We start from the raw sequence: 27049 nt of genomic DNA on the forward strand, positions 1-27049 counted from the left end.
GGCCAGCTACATTTCATGTGCTTAATAGCCAAGTGTGTCTAGTGGTTAACACATTAGTATAATTCATTCTGTACCATCTTACAAAATATTTTAAGGATTATATAACTATAAAAATTGAAGTTAAAAATATAGAGTTCAGGGATTTTTCTGGTGGTCCAGTGGTTAAGAATCTGTGTTTCAGTGCAGGGGAAATGGGTTCAAACCCTGGTCTGGAAACTAAGATTCCACATGCCCTGCAGAGCAACTGAGTCCACTCACCACAACTGGAGAGTTTATGCACCAAAACGAAAGATCCTGCATGATGCAATGAAGAACCTGCATGCTGCAACTAAGACCCAATGCAGCCAAATAAATAATAAAATAAGTATTTTTTTTAAAAAAAGAAAAAATGTTTAGTGCATAGTAGAGTATCTTGGAAATAGTCAGATAATTCATATCTAATTTTACTAGTAAGAATTCATATTTATGATGGCAATATATAGAATAAGTTAGAGACCTAGCAAGGTAGATCATTTATTTAACTGGCCTAATCTTTATTTATATATATATATATATATATATCTTTTTTTTTTTTTTTTTTTTTGATCATGTAGCACAAAGGATCTTAGTTCCCAAACCAGCAAACCTGCATCCTTTGCATTGGAAGTGCAGAGCCTTACCCACTGGACCACCAGGGAAATCCCTGGCCTAATCTTTTTATTCTGACTATCCTTTGAGATACCTATCTGGTCAGTTTTCTCCAGGTATCTTTCTTACCTTTCACAGCAACAAATTCAAAGCTAGTTCAGAGCTTTGCAGTCTCAAGTCATTTATCAAGACCTGAACGTTTCTTCTTCCTTTGAGGCCCTGCTATTAAAGCTTGGGCTTATTGTTTTTAATATTGAAAGAAAGTTAATAATATTTTTGGTGACCCCAATAGATTGAACTTCTGCTCTAAGTATATGAAATATGCAGCCTAAGCAAGGTCTTCTGTTGAGGGACTAAGTTTTCTTTCTGTGGGTTTCTTGAGTTAGGCTCTCTTGCCACAGATTTCCTCTATCATCAGTCTTTTTCAGGCACCTTGAAGACCTTACACTTCCTTTTTCCATTCACTTGTTCATCATTAAATAAGCAGTTATTTTTTCCTACTGTGACCCAGGTATCAGGGTTTCTTAGAAACAAATGAGACTCAGTCCCAGCTCAGGTGGATTTTACTTACTAGGAAGCAAAGAAGTCTCAGAAACAAAACAAATTTTGAAAAAGATTGTAGTGTGATTCACACTGTAGTCGAAGTTGGAGGAAACTGTCGCAAGCCTGTAGAGGGTGTTTGTACTGCTACTCCAGTGCGATATTTCCAGCAGAGGTGACACTCCATTTGGGTCTTGGAGGAGTATGGAATTCACCAGGCAGCGATCAGGCAAGTTTAACTCCTATTTCCCAATGTCATGGCTCCGCCAGGCTTTCTCTCCCTTTTCCATTGAGTTTTTGCATGCCGTCTGAAAGCACACTTGTGTTTGTGGGCTGAGGGCAGTCCTGCCGGGGACTGGGCCTGGGCCTAAAGAAATGTTGCTGCCCTGTCCACATGGTTTACCCACATGCCTAAATAAATATAGGTTATTTAGAACAGAACTCTGGATGGATATTAACATGTCATTTATTCAAACCTGGTGTAAAAGGTTACATTTGACATTTATTTTCCTTCTAAATTTTCTCCTTTTTGTATTCTTGCAGTGAGCATTCATTACTTACCTAATTAGTGGAAAAGGAAGATAAAATTTATTTTGAAAACTATGCAGTTGTTGAGCTTTTGAAAGCTATCATGAATACAAAGGTGATTCTTTGGGGGAACTTACTTCTAATTAAAATTTCTGCTGTTCCTCTTAAGATCTTAGAATTCTATTTCTTCTGGATCACTTTATGATTTTTCTGGTAGAGTTAGGATATGGTTATCTCTTTTGTTAACATAGGATTCACTCTTTGAACTTTATCACATCAATTACCCATTCATAATTATGTTTAGCACTGAAATCTGAGATTTACGTTGTCTGTGTGTATGCATGTGTGTATGTGTGTGTTAGGGGTGGGGCAGGGGTGCTGGGGAAGAGGGAGAAGATTTTTCAACCCACTCAGCTCTTTCTTCAACACGTTTTTGGTTTATTGTTTTTTTTCTCCTAATAATTAAAAAGGTCATTTCTCTCTTGAATCTGCACTTGACCCAGTGTGCGTTCCCCTCCCTTCTCCTTGGTGGAACCACATCCTCTTTAGTTAGGGTTTATATTGAAGCTTTTAAAAAATTTGAAAGAGGACATGTGAAGTTCCAACCTCAAAGTGATAGTTCCCTTTAGCTTATTTCACTGTGTCCATTTTTGCCCCTGGTTCGGATCAGAATTTAGAACACTAGGAATCTTGGAGATGTTCCAATTCAACATCCTGAAGTCATGGAGCTCATAAAATAATAATAGCTAATGTTAAAAGAGCACTTACTAAATAGCAGACACTGTGCTAAGTGATTTATGAGTATTACCTGACTTAATCCCATAACCTCATCAGGTGAGTGTTCGTATTGACTTCATTTTACAGAGAAACAAATTAATAACTTCAGTTCTTATGGTTGGTAAGCTGCAGAGTTGCACCTGAGTGGGTAGTTCAACAAATCTGTTTCATTTGAACCACTACATTGCTGTTCTAATTCTGGGTTTTGCAGGTGAAATGAGTTTGCTACTTGGCTTTATTCTTCAGGTCTGTTTTAAAGATCATATCCCCAGCCTCAAGTTGGGAGGACTCTGTCCTTCAGTGCCACGTTGTTTGAGATATGCAAGGGTCAAACCTCACTCCATGTCCCCCTCTAGTACCCACAGGTCCCAGCAAACCAAGATCCCAGAACATCAGCGAACAGATGAGTCATCTCCCACTAGTGGATCTGAAGAGAGTGAGGAAGACACCAAAGCCAAGGAGAAGGCCATAGACTGTATGTCTCATCCCAAAGAGAAATTGGCCCAATCCCAGAAGAAAATAGCTCAGCTGATTAAGGGGAAAAAGGTAAAATAAAAATCCACAAGGTTTTCCATTTTCAAATGGAAATTTCCATGTCCATGAAGGCCATGAAGTGAAGGAAGGTGTTAATATTTCTTTATTAGTGGGAGAGAACAGAGCAGAGCATAGTTGGTAGCCAGCCCACCTTCCAGCTCCACACATGGGTCACTAAATACTTCCTTGGAGTATTTGTGCTCTTGGCTTTAAACTGAAAATTGATGTGGGTCTTCCTGTTGCTGTTTGGTTCTTTTAATTAACAAACAGTTTTTGATTTCTCCTGAAAGGTTTCAGGATAATATCTTTTGGGTAACAAGAAGTCCAGGATAGTGAGGCAAGAGACTGAGAGCAAGGGTAGCCAGGTGCAGTCTAGGCCCAGGCCTACGAGGATATGGTAAGATGCCTGTGGTTACAGTGGAATCCCAAGGAAACCAAAGGACAGGAAGTGGGTGGTAGCAGCAGAGGTCAGGGAGTCCAGGTATCCATTTCCAAGAGCAAAGCCAGGACTTGGGAACTATGACCTCAGAGCAAGTGTTTAGCAGGAGTGTTCAAAGTCCAAGAACATGAGACAGCCTGTCAGTGACCCTCGTGATTAACACACAGGTATCAGCCTGCTCCCAGAGCATTATTTATCAAGAAAGAATTCTTATGCTGACTTACTGACTTCCTAGCCATTCCCAAACAAGGGGAAAAGTACTTGCGTGAAAGTCTGCAGATGGCTTAGGAAAGGCTGAGAGGCATCTCAGAAGACAACAGAAGTTGATACTTCCCTGGATGGATATATCTGTAAATTTACCTGTATAAACTACCCAGAAACTTGGAAAAGACCATCATCCTGACCCATTGTATTTCATGAGCCTAGGCTAGAATGATCAGTTCTAGAAAGACAAGTACCAACTGCTGTGGAATGCAAGTGTGAACTTCTAAGATTTGACAGCTCCTAGACCACTTTGGATAACGACAGAGATTGAGAGTTAGGAGTTAAATCTAGCCCACCCCAGTTCTCACCTCCCTGAAGGACAGGGGGGTTGGTGGTGGCAGTGACAACGCTGGATTGACCTCTGGAGCCCATATAGGTTGCTTGTGTCCCCAGGACAGGGAGTGTGGGGATGGATGAATACGCGATGTCCAGAGCCAGGAAAGGACTCAAGGCTTTGGACTCCCATTCTAGGTATTTTTCATGGGATTGTGCTTCCTCCTTGGAATAGAACTTAGTACTTAGTGTGCGGTTGGCCCATGAAGAACACTTACATGTTCTGACCGAATGGCTGTTTTTAAAGCATGAGGGGAAATGTCCCTCTAACATCGTTTGCCTCTGTGTGTTTGAGCTGAGAGGGATGAAGTCTAAGGTGAGGAAGGATGTGGGGGTCACAGGGGTCAGAAGAGTACAGTCCTTAGACTTCTCTGTGTTACTCTGTAAGGGGGTTACAGTCAGATAATACAGAACAGATTCGGATCCCTTTGATATTGACTCACTTTCCTCTAGAGTAATTCTGTAAAGTGAGTGGTATAGATCTCTAAGTAGAAAAGGACACTGGGACTCAGGGTGTTCTTGCCCTAAACCTCACAGTCAGTAAATGTCAGGATCGAGATCAAAATTCCTGGATCAAAATAAGTGCCTGACTTTGTCAATCAGTGCAGCTACCTGGTGACTGTAAAGTTACTGACATCTATGCGTTAAAGATGTAAGCCTGTGATTTCAAGAGCTCTGCCCATCAGTTCTACAGGGCCAGGGACTCTTTTCCCCACCCCATCCTTATCTTTGCCAGTAGAGAGATGATTTATTCAGCAAGTGCTGATTGAGTGGCCTCCTCTGTGCATGGAGCATACAGTAGTGAATTTGAGGAGTAAACTGTTCTTGGGGAACTTATTTTCTATTTGGGGAGACAGATCATAGGCAGAAAATTTTAGTTAATGGAATATCAGAGAGGTAAATGCCATGAAGGAAAAAATTAAAATTGGTAATGGGGTATAGTAAGTGATGGGGTGAGAGGCTGTTTTAGATAAAGTGACCAAGGAAGGCCTCTCTGGGGTGAACAAAATGAAAATGACACAAGAGGGTAATGATCTGTGAGAGTGTCCCAGGCTGGGCAACAGCAGGTGTACAAGCCCTGAGCTAGAAAGTAGTTTGCTGTATTCAGGAACATCAGATATATTTTAAAATCCTATGGTCATAAATAATAATAATTAGAAGAAGGAAAAAAAGATGGAGGAGGAGAAGAAAAAGAATGATAAACTCCTAGCTACTTGGTCACCACTGGTGGGTGCTAGTGAATGAACTCATTATTTGGAAAGCTGGTAAATTAAGGGAAAGATTAAAGTATATATCCTATCCTTCTGATATGAACTGTACTGTTGGATAACCAAGAAGTAGATGAGGGGAGATTTCATTTTTATAAAGTTAGTCCAGCTAACAGATGAAGAAGGAATGATAGAATTAGGATATCATCATTCTATTATCTTTTATAGATTTATTCATACAGTTGTGCCTTCATCAGCAAGAGACAAGCAGAGGTTAGGTGTCTTCTGATGGTAGAACATATGAAGTAGTTTTGCTTGGGTAAAAAAAAACTAAAGGTAACCAAACTTCTAAATCCAATGACCAATATAAAGGCAGAATGGAGGATGGAAGGACATGTTGAGTAACACCATAAGGATGTAGTCAATCCAGTTTCCATCTTTGGGAAACACTATAAATCAAGTAACTCAGTTTCTTCCATAAATAATTTTCAATGAAAAGAATTAGAAATAAAGGTGGAACCCATGGATTAAAGGAGACTCAGGAGATAGATCTCAGTATTTGGACAATCAAACTACAAAATATGAGGTAATTATTAGATATATGGGAGTAGGTTGCCGGGGTCCAGCCCCAGCAGGATCCAGGGGAACCCTCAGGATGAACCGCATCGGCGAGAGAGACACGTAGGACCGGCCTTGATGGGGCCAAGTCTGCTAGAGAGAGAAAGAGAGAGAGAGAGAGAGAGAGAGAGAAAGAGAGAGAGAGAGAGACCAGACCAGGATATGCAGCAGAGTCTGGCAGTTGCTTTATTTTTCACCGTAGCCTTTATACCCTAAGTTGGTACATTTCTAAGGGGCAGATAAGCACACAGACTTAGTTTAACATTACATCAGCTTGTCCTTCACAAAACCAGGTGTTCTCTGTATATTTTTGTTTATGAGAGTCTTTTCCCATAGATTTTTTGTACATTATCTTCTGGCCTTGAGCTTAGCAGAAAACAGAAAAGTGTCAGTCTCCTGATACAGCAGGTTGCAACATAATAGAAATACAATCCTGTTAACATAAAAGTCAGTCTTTTTATAGAAGTTCTCAGCTAAATTTATCTAAAAAGTTTAACACACAAAGACTCTGTGGCTCTGGTGAGGGAGCCCCTGTTTAGCACTCCTGGTTAAAATTAACAATTATCTTATTGTTTTTACACTAGGGCTAAACTCTTATTTTTCTAGATCTCCAACTATATTAACAATAGTTTCCACTGCACAACCTCATCACTTTAACATCAATCAAACATTGATCTAATAACCACTTTTAAAACAATATTTTTTGTATTCTCTAATAGGGCTTCCTCATCCCCCAAAGGGCTCTGTGCCTATTAGGGCCTTTTTTATGGTTAATCTCTATGTATAATATCTTTTGGCTTTCAGGCCTGTTGACAGTTTATGCCTTGCACCTGGTATAACTTTAAGCAACTTCAGTAGCTGACCCTGTCTTTTTTGTGGTTAATCTATTTTTTTTTTTTTCTATTAGGTGTCATCTCCATGGGAATTAGATAGAATTACATTTTTACAGAACAGAAATGCAAAGGATTGCAAAAACAGCAGATATGGCACAAAACAGGCTCTTAGTCCAAAAGTTAATTACCTGCAAGAAGTCACCATCTAATCTCTATCTAAACTATTTTCTATTAGGCACATTTGTGGCTATAATATTTGTGGAGCTTTTCTCACCTCGCAAAGGGACCTATGCTTAATAGTTTCTTTTGTTAGCGAACTGTGCTTAGGATGTTTAGAACAATCATGAGCATTTTTTGCAATGAGAGCACACATTTATCAAACAAGCCAGAATGCCAGCAAAAGGGTTTGAATTGAAGCATTTTCTTCATCCCTGGCCCCTTCATAGGGTACCAGCGTCTAGGAGATTTGTTAATTATGGTTTTAAGTTGGTCTTTATTCAGTGAAAGAGGAGCAGGAAAACTCTCAGCAGGCAACACAAGAATTCACAGCAGGGCAAACAAGAACAACAACAGAAAAGGTGGGGAGGATACAGGGTGGAGTAGAGGCCGAGGCCAATCTGGAGGGTCCCTTATCCTAGATGGCCTTGCCTATCAGGTTTTTTCCTCATGACCTCATCATGGATGGGATCCTGGACGGCCTTGCCTGTCCAGTATTTTCTTCGTGACCTCGTCACGGGTGGGACCTCCCATAATGGCTCCCGGCAGTAGGTATTTGATAGCAAGGAATCATTGTTAATATTTTGGTGTGATAATGATTTTGTGATTCTGTTGGTTTGGCCCAAAAAGTTCATTCGGGTTTTCCCTGAGATATTACAGAAAAACCCAAACGAACTATCTGGCCAACCCAGTATTTCTAAGTCCATATCTTTTGGAGGTACTTATGAAATATGAGATGATTTAGTATCTTGGATTTGCTTCAGAGCCATAGAGGGAGAAGGTGAGTACATGTGGGGAGCATAGATATGAAACAAGATTGACCATGAGTAGTTACTTGAGGCAGCTAAGTGAGTCATTGTCCATTCCGTTTTTGCATACTGTTAAAATTTTTCACAGTGAGAGGTGAAAATAAGTCCCTCTGGCTGTGATGTAGAAAGTTAATTATGGGGGGGGCAGGGGTGGAGGCAGTAGAAGGGGCTGAGGTCACCCAAATCATGGGTGAGGGTGGCTTGGCCTGGGTATGCATGAAGAGTTTAGCTTCAGAACTTAGTAGTAAGGTGGAGCTAACAGGGCTTGATGGATTGGCTGTGGGATGGGAAGCAGGGAGGAGGGAAAAAGATGACAGTGGATGCAGTCCTGCATTCCTGTGATGAGATGCGGGCCGGGGATTTTCCTCTTTTCCAGAAAGCATGATGACTTGCTTGCTCTCTGCAGAACATTGAAGCAAATAAGGAGCTGATTCGCTGTGTCATCCTTTCTCGGATTATTTTTGGGGAAGAACACTGGAAATGTGCACAGGCTTTGGCCACCCTGGCTTATGGCTACCTGACACTGAGAGGTACTCTGTTTCCCAGTTGGGTGTGGGTGGGTGAACCATTGCTGAGCACACACAACTGCAGTGGGGGAGGGGATGACCAGGGGAGGATCCATCGTGTCCCCAACGCACAGCTTGTCAAGAGAAGGGAAAGCCCATGGGTGAGGCAGGCAGTAGGATGGGGGTCTTAGAGATAAAAATAATAATGAAGGAAAGAAGGCAGAGGACAGAAGACTGAAGGACAAAATGGGGTAGAGAAAGCGGAGCCAGTGAAGAGATAGAAGAATCAGGAAGCGCCAACTCAGGGAAGCCAAGGGAGAAGAAGGCATTTCAAAAGAAGCTTAGTGTGGTTTCAGCAGGTTCTGATGGCAGAGAGAAGTCAAATGGGGTGAAGGCTGAAGAGAGACCCATGGATTTGTCAATCAACAAGTCTTTGACAGTTGGTTTGGCACCAACAAGTAAACTCCTTGGGCCCTGGGAGAGCGCAGATTCAGGAAGACAATTTAGGAAACTGTTTCTGAAATTCTAACTGGGGGTGAGGGCAACTTGAAACCAAGAGGAAGGTACCAGAAGTATGTGAGGGGGATGTTGTCTGAACCGAGAGAAGGCAGACACAGCCCCCCTTTCTTCAGAAAGATTACTGAGTGGGTCAGTGGACGGAGGTTGGGCTTCATCTTCTGAAGTCAACACTTTCTATGAGCAGCCCCAGTAGACCTTGAGTTTTGCTTTTCCAGTTAGATTCCAAGCTGACTCAAGATAGGTAAACAGGTCATGTCACAGTAGACGCTGGGGAGCACTGCCCGCTTTTCCCTGACTCACAGTTCTTCCCGCCACATGAATGGGCAACCACATTTGAGTCATAGGTTGGACGGGGAAAAAGTTTTCCTGTAAAGGAAGGTCTTTTTGTGTGTTTGTTTTTTCTTGATGGGAAAACCAACTTCCTGGTTAGGTGTCCACATAATATAATGGTGCTCAACCTTGCACCCAGACTTTCTGAAGCCTAGCCTAGAATTTTTCTAGGTTATGATCGTGACCTTTCCTTGAGAATAGCCCAGGGTCTTTTATTTCAAGTATAGGCTTTACTCAGTTTCTTCACTTTAACTTTTTTAAAAAGTCTGTGGTCCTTCAAATAAAATAACAAAAGCTTTGAAAAGTCACAAATCTTCAAGAGGGATGAAGTGCTTGCTGAATTTCACTTAGTTTTGTTGTCATTAGTTCTGCAACTGCTTTAAAATGGATAGAATTTATGAGCCAGGCTTCCATGTAGGCAAGACATATGCATCTGTGCGTGCTCATGCCTCGCTGCACATGCCCATGTTTTATGGCCAGCAGACCTGCCTGCCTCATTTCCCTGGGAGCCTTTTCCAGTACTGGGGGGAGGACTTCAAGCCAGAAGACTGATTTCTCTCAATAAACAGTCTTGCAGTATTTAATGAGACATTTGTATATGGGAGATGCTGTGAAGAGCACTCTGGGAACTATAGGGTACAGAAGGCATAGTCGTGGCCTTTAGACAACTTACAACCATGCAGAAGGTGAGCTACACATAAACAACTATGATAAGAAGGCACCAGAAGGCAGATGCTATGTGACTGGTTTAAATACAGGGCTTTGGGGATGCTGCTGTTGTTCAATTGCTGAGTTGTGTCTGACTCTCTCTGACCTTATGGACTGTAGCATGCCAGGCTTCCCTGTCCTTCACCATCTTCCAGAGTTTGCTCAAACTCATGTCCATTGAGTCAGTGATGCCATCCAACCATCTCATCCTCTGTCATCCCCTTCTCCTCCTGCCTTCAGTCTTTCCCAGCGTCAGGGTCTTTTCCAGTGAGTCAGCTTTTCACATCAGGTAGCCAAAGGATTAGAGCTTCAGCTTCAGCATCAGTCCTTCCAGTGAATATTCAGGACTGGTTTCCTTTAGGATGGACCGGTTTGATTTTCTTGCTGTCCAAGGGACCTTCCAAGAGTCTTCTCTAGCACCATAGTTTGAAAGCGTCAATTCTTTAGCATTCAGTCTTCTTTATGATCCAACTCTCACATCTGAATATGACTACTGAGAAAACCGTAGCTCTGACTAGATGGACCTTGGGGTCATTGGGTGAAATCAGTTCTTGCTGAAGGTAGTTAGTGATAGATTCAGGAAGAGATGCCGTTCAAGAAGGCTCTTTGAAAAATATCTGGGGTTGGGTGGGCAGAGGACGGGGTGGACATTTCTGATGAATAACAAAACCTGGGCAGAGGCCTGGAGGAGGGAAGGTGCAATGTGTGTTTAGAAAGCAATCAGCAGCCTGGCTATCTACACTGAGGACTGCTCAAGTGAGCTGGGAAAGAGCACCTGGGGTCAGGCTGAGGAACTAGTCCTTTGTTTGGTAAACAAGGAGGACTAGTGGAGATTTTCTAGCAAGTGGTGAATAAATAAAGGTGGGCCTGTGGAAAGGTCAGTTTAGCAATGATAACTGGAGTGGAAGCCATCTCATCTAGCTGTTAACATCTAGGTGTAAATTCAGGCTGATGACAGGGCTGTAAGTGAGAAGGTAAGGATTTGAGAGTCTGCGATGCACAGATACCCTTACCTTTTGAGCCAGAAATCCCACTTCTGGGACTCTTTCCTGAATCTACAGTTATAACCTGGATGAGACAGTTTGGCTGAGATTATTCTTTGTAGCACTGTTTATGATAATAAAAGATTGGAAACAACCAAGTATACTCATGAATCACTCATATGTACAGTAGGGGTATGCAGTCTTAGAAAGGGCATGAGGAAGTTCTGTCTACAACCAGGGAAAGATCTTTTGGATACATCTTTAGGCGACAGAGAATGCACCATGCAGGACGGTGTTTGTAACCTGCCTCTTTCTGGGTGAGAAGGACGGGAGAGAAATGAGAATATGTGCTTATGTTCCCATAAAGAAATACTGAAGGAAACACAAGAAAGAAAAGTTACCTAGAGGTTGCTTGTGGTAAATGAGGATAAAATTGGAAGTGAGATATCTCAGCATTTACCTTTGCATAAAATTTTGACTTTTGAACCATGGGTATGTACTGCCTATTCCAAAAGACTGTGAAGGAAGAATTGGCAAGACATGGCACTGGATTTGGGGTTGAGGAAAAGTGAGGCCCCAAAATGACCATGAAGTTTCAGGCCTCTCAAGGTGCCACTGTCAGAGACAAGCAGATCAGGAAAGAAAGTGGAGTGGAAGAGAAAATGTGGATCTGGTTTTTGATATACTGATTTTGAGTTGCAACAGCAAAAGCCACGAGTATATTTTAACTAGGTGCTAGAAAACTGGGACCAGAACTTGGAAAGAAAGGAAGGGAATCATAAGCATGGAGGAATATTTGAGACCAGAAGTAGGGAGGGGCAATGGAAAATTATAAGCATGAAGGCCAAGGTTGAAGTTATAGGAGTTGATAAAACTTCTGGGAGGAAAGAGAGAAGAAAAGGAAGAAGTGAAAAGACAGGTCCTTGGAGAATGGACACATTTATGGGAGGGAACAGGGGACCCTGGCAGAGTGAGCAATGTCAGAGGTTTATCAAGAAGAATCAAGTTAGTGCAGTACCTTGGAAGCCAAGAGGAGAAGCCAGCAGCCAGGGTGTCTAATGCTGCCATGAGATGGGGATGCAAGAAACCGTGAATACAGTGATTCAGTAGGATGCCTTTGGGGATCTCACAAGAACCTGCAGAAGGGTTGGAGCAGAAGCCAGATCCCAGGAGTGAGGGCAAGGCCCAGGGGCCAGCAGTCTAGACTATGTATGTCACATCCTGCATAGTGAAAGTGATGTAGGGTAATAGGGGGTAGTTAGGGAAGGCAGAAAAGGCACATGAAATTTATAAGAGGAGGAGACTTGGGAAGATTTCTCGCAGCGAGGAAGGAGCCAGGTAGAGAGTTTCAAGGTTTTAAAAATAGAGCGATGGATGCGATGAGTCCCATAAGTCAATACGAGAGAACACAAGGCCTTTGGAAAGCAGAGTATAAAAGGCTGTGGGCTGGTAAAATAGAGTAAGGGGACACTAGAAGTGGAACTCTGTCACCAGCTGACCTGATGAGAACCGTCCTGAGGCTAGGGCTTCCTTGGTTGAGAGAAGGGCAGGTGGAGAACAACGGAGTGGCCGATCACCTTGTTACCACTGTTTCCAAGTGTTTAGGAGGAAATAGTAATATGAACAGGCAGTTTCCTGAGGTTTTCCTATTTTTAATGAAGCAATGAATTAATCTGTTAGCCTGTTCTTACTGGGGCCTTTCCAAGTATCTGGGGCTCTATTACAAGTTCTGCAAAACACCAAAAAAGAAGTACAAGTCATGAACCCTACCTTCTCCGTCTAGTTGGTTAAGGAAAAAAAAAAACAAAAACTGGTACAAGAACAAAAAGAAATGATAAAAAACCCAGGTGATCAGACCTTCAGGAAGCCTGGTACCTATCTGAAGTGAGTGTGCATTTGAGAAGGCAGTCTTTTATAGAGATGCTGTTAGCAGCTTTATGAAGAATGTCCAGCATATGTAAGGACAAGTATAATAAATTGCTTAAGAGGTACGGACCCTGGTAGTAATGATAATAATGGCTAATATTTATTTAAACTCATTTCCCACCAGTGTGCCAGGCACTGTTTAGTCCTTTTTCATGAATTAAATGAATCCTTGCAACAACCATACAAGTTAGGAGGTATTTTCATTGCCATCTTATAGATGACTAGGCTAAAGTACAGGTAGATTAAGTAACTTGTTCAGGTAGTGGCTAAGCTGACTTGTCCTTGGAAGTCTGGCCCTAGACCCTGCTCTCTTAATCACTACTGTGAGAACTTCCTAAATATAAGTGATGTTCTAAGGTGACAAAGGCTGAGGAGCTCTGAACAGATTGTCTGTGGCCTGAGTCAGAGTAACAGACGTCAGTGGTAGAATCTTATCCCAAATGAAAGAGAAATGATTGATACATTGGGTGAACAATCTCCAGACCCCTTTCCCAGTTTATCAGTATGTGCTTGTGATTTCTGAGTCTCAGGCTTCAGAAGCAGGTCTTGCTGCTGCCCTGCCCTGACTTTCACTTCTGTAGTTGCTGCATTCCTGGTGCAGGGAGAAGGCTGGTGTCCTTGGCTTGGGAAAGCAAGTAAAGGAAACTGACTTGGTCTCAGAGCAGATGTTGGAACTGGGGAGTTGGGACTCGGAGTTAGGGAACAAGGTCACTGATCTGTGAGTATCCTCTGGAGAGAGAGGAAATGAATCTTACATGTACACGTATATGCAGATGCTATTTTTCCACAAAAGAGGGTGTTCTTGTAATTACAAAAAAGCAAATTCTTTTTAAAGCATTAGATTCTGACTCATCGTATTTTTTGTCATCCTGAATTTTCTCATGTAGGGAATGTTATAAAAATATTATCACAGAGTGACATTTTAAAATTTTATTTTATTTATTTGGCTGCATTGTGTCTTAGCCATGGCACATGGGATCTTCGTTGCATCATGCAGGATCTTTCATTGCTGTTCGAGGATTCTCTAGTCATGGCGCTGGGCTCCAATAGTTGCACTGTGTGGTCTTAGTTTATCCATGATGTGTGGGATCTTAGTTTCCTGACCAGGGATTGAACCCATGTCCCCTGCATTCCAAGGTGGATTCTTAACTGCTAGACCACCAGGGAAGTCCCAGAGTGAGATTTTTTTTAAACAAAAAAAGGACTTTTTTCATACTTGGAAACTTTAGAAAACATTTGTCTGAAACTATAGTCTCTAAACTCTTGAGAATTAGCTTCCTTAGCACTAAAAAAGCTTTGTGTGCTCTCCATAAATATGTATTTATTATAAACTATGTACAATGGTATTAAATATTATGTAATATAAATATTCATTAAAATGGAAATGAACAAATACTTTTTTTAAAAAAAGAGAGAAGTTTTTATCCCCTCCACACACCCTAATGACATCTTACATACCCAGAGGGGTATACACATCCCACTTTGGAGACCAGACTGCGTTCTGGGAAGGGTAAAGGAGTCATTTTTCTTTAGGGCTGAACTTTCAAGTTTAATGAGCTGTTTAGTTCAATTTACTTAAGGCCCACTGGTCACGAGCTCTGCTTTTTCATCAGAAGGACCACAATGCAATGAAGGGGAGACAAGAAACTATATAATTAACTAGCTGATGCATTTAGAGAAAGTGTTCCTCTTGGGGATTTCACAAGCAGCCCTGGGTCCCCAGGGCTGGGGTGTGGGGCTGGAGGGGAGACTTGCAAAGCCTCAGAACAACTTTAGGATTTGTTTCTCATTTAGGAGCCCAGGAGCAGCGTTGTGCTGATCGGGGAGTGGTTTTCAGTGGCTCATCCAGTTTCACTTTGCTTCTTCCTCTACACCCAGGGAAGCATCTAAATGTGGTTCCTGCTCTCCTTACTGACATACTCCCAAGGGCCCAGCTGGTCATGGAAAGCAAACTATTTGATAAAAAAGACTCAGTTTTCCTAGTTAGTTGTCTCGGTCTGATTCCCTGGCAGAGTTTTCTGTTGCCGCTACCTTCTCAGGACCTGTAAAGACTCCCTGTCACCCCGTAGAGCAAGTCCAGCCTCCTCGTCTTGGTATCTAAGACTCCATTTTCCCCATCCGATTCATATCTTCCGTGTCTTTCAATTTAAGCCTCCCTTTAGTCAGGCTGGTCTTCTCACAGCCTTCCCTATTATTCCAGCACATGTTCTGTCTTTTTGGCCTCAGGCTGTTTCTTCCAAGTGGAAACCCTTTCTCATTCTTCTCCATCAGTCACACACACACACACACACACACACACACACACTCTCTCTCTCTCTCTCTCTCTCTCTCTCTCTCTCTCTCTGTCTTTTTGGCCTCAGGCTGTTTCTTCCAAGTGGAAACCCTTTCTCATTCTTCTTCATCAGTCTCACACACACACACTCACACACACACACACACACACACACACTCTCTCTCTCTCTCTCTCTCTCTCTCTCTCTCTCTCTCTGTCTTTTTGGCCTCAGGCTGTTTCCTCCTACACACACACACACACACACACACACACACACACACACGTTCTGTCTTTTTGGCCTCAGGCTGTTTCCTCCTAGTGGAAACCCTTTCTCATTCTTCTCCATCAGTCAGAACCTACCTACTCTTCAGGAAGGAGAAGAGTCCCACTTCCTGCATAAAGACTTGTTAACTCACTGTTTCTCTAAGTGTGGTCCTCGGAGAGCCTATATCAGTATCACCTAAGATAGCTGTTATAAGTCTGAGCCCTGGGTTCTCCCCTTAGAACTTGTGAACTGTAACTACTGGAGGCCCAGGACTCTGCACTGTAACAGGTGCTTTCGATGCAATTTGAGGACCCCTGTCATCTGGTAACTTGAGATATAGCCCTTTCTTTGGAGACAGAGTCCATTTTTCTCTTCCGTTTGAGACCTACAGAAAGGTCATTTCTGAGTGTTCTAACAAAGACTTCTTGGCTTCTGGGTCCCTATTAGGGCTCTTTCAGAGAAACTGTGTTCTCATGGTTGCAATTCATTAAGAAGGACCTACACACTTGGAACATAGGAGGGCTTTAGGCTTCCAAAGCAAGTCCTTTACATCACCTCTAATGCCGCTGACTGCACTGCGCTGTGAAGGCAGCTCCAAAGGCCAGTGCTGCGTGCTGTGCTTAGGAGCTCAGTCATGTCCGACTCTCTGCGACACCATGGACTGTAGCCCGCCAGGCTTTTCTGTCCATGGAGATTCTCCAAGGAAGATTCTGCAAGTACTGGAGTGCGTTGCCATGTCCTCCCCCAGGGGAGTCTTCCCGACCCAGGGATAGAACCCAGGTCTCCTGCATTGCAGGTGGATTCTTTACCCTCTGAGTCACTAGGGAATCCTAAGAAGACTGGAGCGGGTAGTCTATCCCTTCTCCAGGGGATCTTCCTAACCCAGGAATCAAACAGGGGTCTCCTGCATTGCAGGCAGATTCTTTACCAACTGAGCTATCAGGGAAGCCCCCCATGGGCCAGAGGGAGAGCAAACTGGGGGCTGGGGTGGGAGGGACAAGTCAAAAGCACAGTGGGCCTCCTTCTGTGGCAGGATGATATGTTTCCCAGACCTCCGGTCTGTGGGGAGGAGAGCTCTGCCAGCCATGGGTGGTCCTCAGGAGGGCAGAGGAGAAGGCTTCGGTGTTCTTTGCTGGCCTTTCTCTTTTCTCCAGGGTTCCCCTTATCCATCAGAGATCACTGGACATGAGCTGGTATGGAAGATGAGGAAATAGTTCTATAACCTGAACGCTCCCAAGTCACCCTCTGTTAGCTGGACTAATTCCAGTTCAAATAAGTGGCTCAGGAACACCAGCCTTCAGTTAGAAAACAAGGGGAAACACGCCCCATGTTCTGTCTTGTCGGGTGTTGGTATCCCTTTTGTCTTCTTTCTCTAGAGAGGGGCCTCACTGCATTAGAAATTAGATCCTGTGTGTGTGACCAATTAGTATCAACAGCTTCATCTTGGATTGAAAAAAAAATCCCCAGATGGAAGTAATTGTATTCAAAAGCCCCTGTCTTTATAGTCCCTTTTCCAGCAAGCTCAAAGCATGCCCTCTGTGGCATAACCCAGTTCATTTCTGGACTGTCTCCATGTGTTTGGTGAAAGGGCAGCTGCTGTAATTTTGTTGTCGTTTCACATTTGGGGGATGGAGAAGCTCTGTGGGTTGAAAAAGTCACATGGCATTAGCAAGAGATTGAGACCGGGATCCTCAGCTTCCTTTGCTGTCTCCATCACTCCATCAGTGATGTCCAAATAGAGTCTATCGATGAATGCCAGGATGGCTGCATAAGAAACACTTGTGCAGTTAATTTCAAATATAGAGTCCTAGACACCCTTCCTCCAGAGATTCCAACTCAACAGGTCTAGGGAGGGGGTGGCCAGGAGCCTTATTCTTTACAAGCCTTCTAGATGATTCTAATGCACTGCAGTTTGGGGAAGCAGTACTAAAGACCGTACTGACAACCACACTGCCCACCTTAGCCCCTCCCAGGAATGTCTTTGACTGAAACGTGCCTTCTTGATGTTTTCCTTCTTGCCCTCCACCCTCCAACTCTCCCAGGCCTTCCAGCTCAGGCCAAGAAACATGCCGAGTCTGCCAAGAACGTCTTGCTGACCTGGAAGGGAACCACAACCTCAGACAAGGAGGAAAAGCAAATTCTGGAGACTCTAGTCATGCTCTACTACACTCTGGGGGTGGCCTGCCTCCTACAGAACCAATATCCTTTCCTTCCCAGCGGGATCTGGGGATCAGGGCCAGGGGCCATCCACACCAGATGAGTCATCTCACACAGGGTGGGAGGTGGAACCGAGGCCTCGTAGCTCCATTCCCACGTCCGGGCCCTCCATGAGCCTCCACTCGGAAAGTCTGTCTAGAAAGTACAAATGTTCCTCCTGCGTCTCTTCACATGAGCTCTGAGTTGAGCCATGGGAGGGTTCTCACTGGGGACACACCTCCTGGGCACCTGAAAGTTTGGGGAGCCTGTCTTGTGCTTCATTGAGCCCTCAAGACAGGCAGTGTTAGCATTAAGGAGGTGGGTGATAATGGTAGTGGCCGTGTAGGAAGACGGAGGATGGATGGTAATTTGAAGCACTGTTTGTCAGAGTAGGCTACACATCCTCATCCCCTGAGGAGCTTTAAGAATGATTGCTATTTGGGTCCCACCCCCGAGAGTTTGATTTAGTAGACCCCAGGTGCATCTGTTCCCTGAGATTTTTTAAAAGCCCCAGGTGACTTGTAACACACAGTCAAAAACATCTGATTTAATGTACACTTGATGGTTTTAGTTTTTCTAAAATGCTATTGAGAACATTGCCCATGAAGCCGAAGGCCAAGCAAAATAGACCAGAGAAATAGTTTTCCGTATTTCAAGGGAGAACGGTTAAAAATGCCTCTCCTCCAAAAGCTTGTGATTTTGACAGCCTGTGGGTACTATCTCTTCTTGAAAACTAAGGGGTCTTTCATGTTCATGAATAATCATAAACCCTCTTTGACCTTCTCTCTACACATCCCCCCTCTACATTTTTGGTCCTGATACTCAGCTTGCGAAATCTGATACACTTCCTTCCTCTCTTCTGCTGTGCACCAGAGGGTTATTGAGAATGCGGGAAATGGAAGGATATTGGGAATTAAGGGGATTTTCTTTCCTGCTGTTTGCCTCTCGCCAAAAAGCTGCTCTGCTTGGACTTTCTAAGTGACCCAGAAAGTCCCTTTCAGCAAAGTTAGTTCCTCTCTTTTGCCATTCACAGAAACCAACTTGGGAAAAAATGAATAATTGTCACGCAGTAGATGCCTCGAAGGAAATCCCGTGTAATTCACAGTTTCCGTTAACTCCCAATGCTTGCCACACATCCTAGCCCTGGACTCCTGCAACACCACAAGACACCCAGGACCCCGTTCCTTTTCTGAAGAATCCTCCCTTCTCGACAACACATACACATGAAAAATAGAGAACAGAGGGAAGTGTGTGTTTCCAGATAGTGTTTCGTTTTCCCAAGGGCCCCTTTTGTTTGCTCACCAACTCTGCCCTGGTTGGTGGGGGCGTTTGTGTACCTGGCACTTTCCTTGACTGTTTCACTGGCAGAGAGGCATATTTCAACCTGCAGAAGTCAGAGAGAAACATGAAGGAGCTGAGGAAATCATATGAGGGAGGCACTTATGGGTTACAGGTCTCAGAGAACGATCTAACAATCGCTTTGGGCAGGTGAGATCTGGGTTTAGAGAAGCTTGCATTTTTATGACTTTTGTTCTTGTTCAGTCACTAAGCCTTGTCTGACTCTTTGCAACCCCATGGACTGCACCTCACCAGGTTCCTCTGTCCTGCACTATCTCCTGCTGCTGCTAAGTCGCTTTAGTCGTGTCCGACCTTGTGTGACCCCATAGACAGTAGCCGACCAGGCTTCTCTGTCCCTGGGATTCTCCAGGCAAGAATACTGGAGTGGGTTGCCATTTCCTTCTCCAGTGCATGAGAGTGAAAAGTGAAAGTGACGTCGCTCAGTTGTGTCCGACTCTTCGCGACCCCATGGACTGTAGCCTACCAGGCTCCTCTGTCCATGGGATTTTCCAGGCAAGAATACTGGAGTGGGTTGCCATTTCCTTCTTCTCGCTATCTTCTGGAGTTTGCTCAAATTCATGTCCATCAAATCGGGGATGGCATCCAACCATCTCGTCCTCTGTCACCCCCTTCTCCTCCTGCCTTTAATCTTTCCCAGCATCAGGGTCTTTTCCAATGAATCAGATCTTCACATCAGGCAGCCAAGGTAATGGAGCTTTAGCTTCAGCATCAGTCCTTCCAATGAATATTCATTCTTATGACTAAGGCCCGGAATTACATGATTGTCCTGTACTCGGTATGTAAGGGGAGAAAAATATTTAAAGCAAAAGAACCAGAGATTCAAATAATAGTAAAAGAGGCTCATGTTTATCAAATGCATACTCCATGTTCTAAGTTTTCTATGCTCTTTCCCATTTAATCCTCATAGCCACCCCTGAGGTAGCTGGTGCAATTACTTTTCTCATTAGAAAGAGGGCAAAGAGACTGAGCTGAGGATAAAGAAACTATCCAAGAAGATAAGCTTTAAATATTGGATTGGAACTTGATCTGAACTTACAGACTCTTAGCCCTTCCTTGTGCTGCCTCTCCTACTTACTCTAAAATTATTATTTTTCTCTGAATTGCCACCTACTTTTGTCATTAAGTGGTCTTCCCTCATAGCTCAGTTGGTAAGGAATCCGTCTGTAATGCAGGAGACTCTGGTTCGATTCCTGGGTTGGGAAGATCCACTGGAGAAGGGATAGGTTACCCACTTCATTATTTTTGGGCTTCCCTTGTGGCTCAGCTGGATAAGAATCTGCCTGCAATGCAGGAGACCTGGGTTTAATCCCTGGGTTGGGAAGATCCCCCAGAGAAGGGAAAGGCTACCCACTCCAGTATTTTGGCCTGGAGAATTCCATGGACTGCATAGTTCATGGGATCACAAAGAGTCTGACACAACTGAGCGATGTTCACTTTCACTTTGTCATTAAATATGACAACTTAAATGATAAAGAAGAAACACTTAATGAGAGCAATATATTGAAGGTCCTTGAGTTATTCATAGCACATGCATTTTTAAGGAAAGTTGTATTCCATATGGAAACAAAGTTCATGGAATTTGTTCAAGCCAGAATGAGACTTAACTGTTTTACAGTTAGGGATCCTCTGAGAATCAGAATATTTAGATATGATATAATGGGCCCATCAGATTATCAGGAAAAAAAAAGTATAATAAAAGGTTTACTCTTCCCTAGATTTTTCAAATATCTTCACATCCTTGAAAACAATCTGTTTCCAGAACTGTAAGCACTTGGCATGGTAGGGTAGATGATGGAATGGTAAGTAAATGAAATACATGAGTCATACTTGCCTCCTCTAAACAGCTATGAATCTAGTAGTCAAATGGGAAATGGTGGGGAGATGTTCGAATGTCCAGAGTTAAATCAGAAATGATTCTTAAGTCCACAGGCCCATGAGTTAGAGTCCAGTGACTGTCTACTGCTGTCACATGGGGCAGTGACTTGGATTTTTGTGCTTATGTGAAAGATAGCCTTGTTCAGAATAACTTTGAGTGTATATTTCATTCGTCCATTCCACACACTTGACCTGTTTTGTACCTGCACTGTTCTAAGTCTTGGAACGTTTACAAAAGTATAACTACATTCTCGACACTGTTCTAAGTGCTTTACATGTATACACGTCAGGATCATATTTTAAGTACAGTTTTATAACTGCTTTTTGAACTTAGCACATTTAAAATTTTTCATGTCTAAAGTATTTTATTGTGTGATGTGCCCTGATTTATTTATTCATCCCCCTTTTGGTGGGGGGATACTTAGACATTGTTTTCTCTATCCTTTCTTATTTTTAACTGAGGAAGAATAAACTAAACTAGATCAAACAAAACAAAGGAAAACCCCTGCTTTAGCCTAAGAGAGAAGGAATCAGAGGTAATAAAATTTTATCTTGATTTTAGAGAGTCTTTGTTATGGGGTAAATTATCCCATCTTATGAACTGCCGGACGCCATTTTTTACATATGCTTTTTTATAAAATTAGCCTAGCATGATGTATTAATGGGTTTGATGAAATGGTAGTCAGTGAAATCTGGTGGGTAAAATGCTGGTTAATAGGGATGTGTTTACAGCAAGGCTGGACTTTGGGCCACCACACAGATGATCAGCCTATGAAGGCCAAATTGTTCGGTTCTTAGAATCAGTTCCTTCTGTGTCTGCAGAGCACGTCACCTTGCTCTGACTTTCCACCCTTGTCCCTTTTCTTCCAGAGCCTCCTTGGCCAACTGCAGGTTAAACCTTGCACTGATATATTTTGAAAGGGCGGTTGACAACGTTACTGCCAATAAGGGTGACAATACGTCAGATCTGGTCAGCCTGTACCAGGAAATGGCTCAGATCGAGCAGCTGAGGAGGAACCACGAGCACGCCATCCAGTACTTGCACCAGGTAGGTGGGCTGGCTGAAGTCCAGGCCAGGAGGCTTTGTTTGACCGCAGGCCTGGTTCCCAGAAGGGGAGAACAGGGTGGGATCAATTTTCCTCCAGATCCACACAAGAGACCTTCCTCAAACTCTGGACAGGGAACACAGGCTCGTGGTGGGCCTGCCTGCCCATCAGGTGTGACCTGATTTAACACAGCATTTCCCCTCCTGGCTTCCCTCACCTCTGTCTGTGCCAGGAAGAGGGAGCTGAGGGAAAAAGCCAGAGGGGCAACTGAGTTCATGTCTTTAACAAACACAAAGGGCTTCTAAAATGAAAATTTGTAATATTTTGGTGTAATGCTCTCATTTGTCCTATAAACTAATCTAGCTGGTTGAATTTCCAAATCTAAGGCTCAACCACCAAGATGGTGTTTTGCTTGGAGGTAACTAATTTGGCAGATGCTGAGAGGAAAATGAAACAAGATGTACAAAGGAATGTTGAGTCTATCATAATTTAAACAGTGTAGGGCACTTTTACGAATCAGGTACCTAAAACTTTCCTCGAAACTGCTGGTTAAATTCACCTTTTCTCTCCTCAAAGGAGAACCGTGCCCATGGTTTCAGGTATCTCCCATGACTGAGATCAGATCATAGTACTGGATTTCCTATTTTGCAAAAAAAAAAAGTGCACTGTGCTCAAACATTACATGTGACAGCAGAGCTACTGAGGAAAAGGCATTGCCTGGGCCTCCCTGGTGGCTCTGAGGTTAAAGCGTCTGCCTCCAATGTGGGAGACCCGGGTTTGATCCCTGGGTTGGGAAGATCCCCTGGAAAACGAAATGGTAGCCCACTCCAGTATTCTTGCCTGGAGAATCCCATGGACGGAGGAGCCTGGTAGGCTACAGTCCATGGGGTCCCAAAGAGTCGGACATGACTGAGCGACTTCACTTTTCACTTTCACTTTCACAATCCAGAAATCCCAGGTTATTGACATCACAATGGAGAGATGTTTGGGAATGCTGCCTCTAAGGCAGGGAGTCCACAATTTATGGAGAAAGCCTGGCTGGTGTGTCCCAGACTCCCTTAAAGCAGTAGTTCAGTTTATAATGAATAAAACAGTACATAATCAAAATAATAAGTCAAAGCAAAAATAGCTCAAGCAAAAATAATAGTTCAAATGTATGGAATGCTTTTACCATGTGCACATGAGGCTTTATTAGTTCATTTATTTCATGAAATAAGCATATGAAGTAAGCACCATTATTTATTTTTTATCTTATGTTAAACATGAGGAAACTGAAGCGCAAAGAACTACAGCTAATTCACTGGAAATTGTGTAGCTAACAGGTTGGGGAGGGGTGGGTGGGCATGGACCTGAACTCAGAAGATTTGACCCCACAGCCTCTACTTATAACGACTCTGCACTGGGTCTGAGCTCTAAAGTGTTGTCTGAAGTGTTATCTGGAGCTCCTTGAAATACCTCTCGGTGTTTGGCCTATGAAGTATGAAGTGCAGGTGGGTAGTGAGCTGAATGCTCTCTGTCTTCTTTCTTTTTCCAAAGTGTTATTCCTTCCATTTTAGTTCAAATAATAAAAGCTGTATATCTCTAATGCTTACAATGTTTAGTGATACCTAAACACTATATACATATTCATTTAATCTTTACAACTGTTTGTGACAAATACAATTTTTGTCAGCCCTGTTTTATATTCAAATAAATTATAGTGACTTCTCTTATGTTACAGTAAATGGCTGAGCTATGATGGGAACCCAGGCAGTTGGGCTCTGGGATTCATGCTTTACTAGACTTTTCTTCTTTTTTTTGATACTGAACCTTTGAGAGGTTGAGCTAAAGCTATAATTTTGCTTTTGTGATGAAACATAATAAAAAGTAACAATTTATTTAGAACCTACCATGTGAAGGTTGCTGTGCCCAGTGCTTTGCACGCATCATCTCATTTAACCTTTCCCAAACCCTAATCAGGGCTTTCCTTGTGACTCAGCTAGTAAAGAAATCTGCCTGCAATGCCAGAGACCTGGGTTCAGTCCCTGGGTTAGGAAGATCCCCTGGAGAAGGGAAAGGCTACCCACTCCAGTATTCTGACCTGGAGAATTCCATGGACTGTTAGTCCATGGGGTCACAAGAGTCAGAAACAGCTGAGCAACTTTCACTTTCAAACCCTAATCAATGGGAAATATATATTCTTTCTACATATGAAGGTAAGATTACTTGCTCAAGAATCACAGGGAGGAAGTAGCAGATCTGGGACTCAAACTCCTCTCTCAGGTAGGTAACTTCATGATTAAATAAACATCCGCCGTCAATATCACTTCTTTGGGAGCTACTATAAAATCCACAGTGAAACCTTGTCATTTGGGTACTTAACCTTCTCACAATTTTCTGTATTCCAGGCCCATTCTATCTGTGTCTCTTTGTACACTGAAGTCAGCCCCCAAGCTGCAGAGGCGAGCGCGTTACTAGCCAAGGCTTATGCCATGTCTGGAGAGGTCCAATACAAGGGTAGGTAGAAGAGGTGATTTTGCAGATATTATCATTTACCACTCATAGAGGGAACGCACAGTGCCAAATGGATTAGATGTATCTATCAATATGGACAGATGGTAAGTAGCTCTTCATGTCTGTGATAGAAAGATAAGACTAGATACCATTTTGTAGAGTCATTTACACATGGATTTAGACACAGTAATATCTCGACAAATTAGCTGGAACATCAAAACCAGTAAGATCATCTGATTTCTATTTCCTTTATTCCTAGAATCTCACCAAAATTTACCTGCATGAAGAGTAGAGAATCCTACACGCAATGAACATGGCCTGAGATCTATCAGTTAATTAGGAAATCCAGTGATAGAAGAGAAACATTGGCTCCTCTCCCCAACCTCCTCCACTCTCAACCTCCTTGACTCTTTCTCTGCCTTATGAGAAAGAATGTTTGTAGCAGCTAGAATTTTCTCGACTTCTATTCAGAAGTGAGGTACTGGGGGTTCTAGAGGAAAGCTGAGTCATGAACCCATCCCTGATCAGTAGTCCTTCTCAGGCAAGGCCATCCTTTTCATAGTGGGTGGCTTTGAGAGAGACTTGGAGGAACTAGTAAGGAAGGACAGTCCCATGCTCACCTGGCTTGATCCAGTTAGTGTACACTAACGGATTCAGTGGTTTATCAGGAGGAATTTGAGATTTATAAAAAATGTAATTTAAATATTTTTTAAAATGCTGTGCTTTTAAAAATCTTTTTTTTTAAAAAAAATAATCTTTTCTGTGCTTATAAAAATAATCCATTTTGCTGGACATTATCTGCCAGTTACATATATGAGAGAGAAAGGAAGTGTGTGTGTGTGTTTGTGTATTTGTGTGTGTGTGTGTGTGTGTGATGAGGGGGGATGATATTATTTTCTATTCTTGTATTTCCCTATATTATTAAATAAACTTTTTTTTTTTTAGTTTTCAGAAGTTATTTGGATATTTTGAACATTGGTTTCTTTAGCATGACTGTTCATTGAAGATTCTTATTCTGTGTTTTCTAGCTAATTATCTTGTTCCTTTTAAAAATGTCCTTGTATACTCACAGTATTTGTGCTCCATATATATATTTGATTTTTTAAAAACAGTCTTCATGGTTATTAAGAAGTTTAATCTGTTTGTGAATATGTAAAATTTGTTTTTAATGAGAAAAAGTTTATGATTATAGAGTTGGGAGATTCCAAGACCGTCTTAGTCTTTCCTTATGTACCAATTTTAACTAAAGAAAATCTTCAACTCCTAGCATCCTCTAAATTCCAGATGGATTAATATTTTTTACATCAGAATTGAAAACTATAAATTAGGCAGAAGAAAGTTCAGTATTAGAATAAAATGTACTAAAATTTAAAATTGGAGAAAAGAAGAATTCTCTGAGCATACAAAGATATACCAGAAAAGAAGAGACTGATAAGTTTAATTATAAAAAGATATGAGACTTGAGCCTGTCATGAAAAACTGTAAATAAAGTAAAAAACTCAACCAAGATGAATAGGTAATCCAAATAGGCCCTAGTTTTGTTTTTTTTTAAGAGTCTATAGTTAACTTTCTAAGAAAGAAAACTCCAAGTGCAGATGATTTCACTGAGTAATTCTGCTTAACATCTGAAGAAGAAATAGCACCCATCCTATATAATCTTCTTCAGAAAGTTCAGGAAGAAGGAATACTGCCCAACTCATTTTTCGAGGCCAGTGTCTCCCTGATACCAAAATCAGACAAAGACAGAAGAAAAAACAAAACCAAAATAACAAAAATAATAATAGACCAATACCTTTCATGCACATAGATGTAAAAAAAAAAAAAAAAAACTCAACAAAATGTATAGCAATATATAAAAAAGAATAATACACAATGATCAAGTGAGGTTTTTTTCCTTTGAGAATGTTAGGCTGGTTCAGTATTGAAACCTGAATCAATGTATTCTACCATATCAACTAAATCCTAAAAGAAATGAGTCCTGAATATTCATTGGAAGGACTGATGCTGAAGCTGACCCTCTTTGGCCACCTGATGTGGAGAATTGATTCATTGGGAAAGACCCTGATGCTGGGAAAGATTAAAGGTGGGAGGAGAAGGGGACAAGAGAGGATAAAATGGTTGGATGGCATCACCAACTCAATTTTGAGCAAGCTCCGGGAGTTGGTGATGGACAGGGAAGCCTGGAGTGCTGCAATCCATGGGATCGCAAAGAGTAGGACACAACTGAACTGACTGACCATATCAACAATCCAAAGACAAAAAGCACATAATCTTATCAGTTGATGCCAAAAATGCATGTGACAAAATTCAATATCCTTTCATGATAGAAAGGGAACTTCCTCAGTCTGATAAAAGGCCTGTATGAAAGGCCTACAGCCAACATCACGTTCACTGGTAAGACTATGGTTTCGTCTAAGATCACGAACGAGGGCAAGATGTTCACTCACTGCAACATAGTACTGGAAGTGTTAGCCAGTGTAATAGGCAAGAAAAAGACATGTGACTTAGAAGAAATAAAATGGTCTCTATTCGTCAACAGCATGACTGACCAAGGCATTTACAGTTCCAAGGAATTTACAAATTTCCTAGACCAGCTTATCATGGTCATAGGATATAAGATCAACACACATTTCTATATTAGGAATCTACAACTGGAAACCAAAATTTTTAAAAATATCATTTATAAAAACCCCACTTCATAAACGAAACACTTAGGTATAAATCTAGCAAAATATACACAGGATCTGTGTGCTGCAAACTATAAAATCCTGATCAAAGACTTCACAGATGACCTAAATAAATGGAGACACATTGTGTTCTTGGAAGACTCATAGTAGTAAAGATG

General features: G+C 42.3%; 1 protein-coding gene across 1 annotated transcript in view; it reads left to right on the plus strand.

The window, feature by feature from the left end:
- The window catches only part of TTC23L (tetratricopeptide repeat domain 23 like), a 45016-nt gene that overhangs the window by 3324 nt on the left and 14643 nt on the right, over nt 1–27049 (plus strand). The window contains exons 3-8 of the mRNA XM_065905299.1: nt 2829–3018; nt 8133–8256; nt 17278–17434; nt 18794–18919; nt 21536–21713; nt 24099–24207. Coding sequence (XP_065761371.1) covers nt 2829–3018; nt 8133–8256; nt 17278–17434; nt 18794–18919; nt 21536–21713; nt 24099–24207 — 884 coding nt within the window. The remainder of the gene's footprint in view (nt 1–2828; nt 3019–8132; nt 8257–17277; nt 17435–18793; nt 18920–21535; nt 21714–24098; nt 24208–27049) is intronic.

Source organism: Muntiacus reevesi, chromosome 14, assembly GCF_963930625.1.
Source record: "Muntiacus reevesi chromosome 14, mMunRee1.1, whole genome shotgun sequence".
NCBI lineage: Eukaryota > Metazoa > Chordata > Mammalia > Artiodactyla > Cervidae > Muntiacus > Muntiacus reevesi.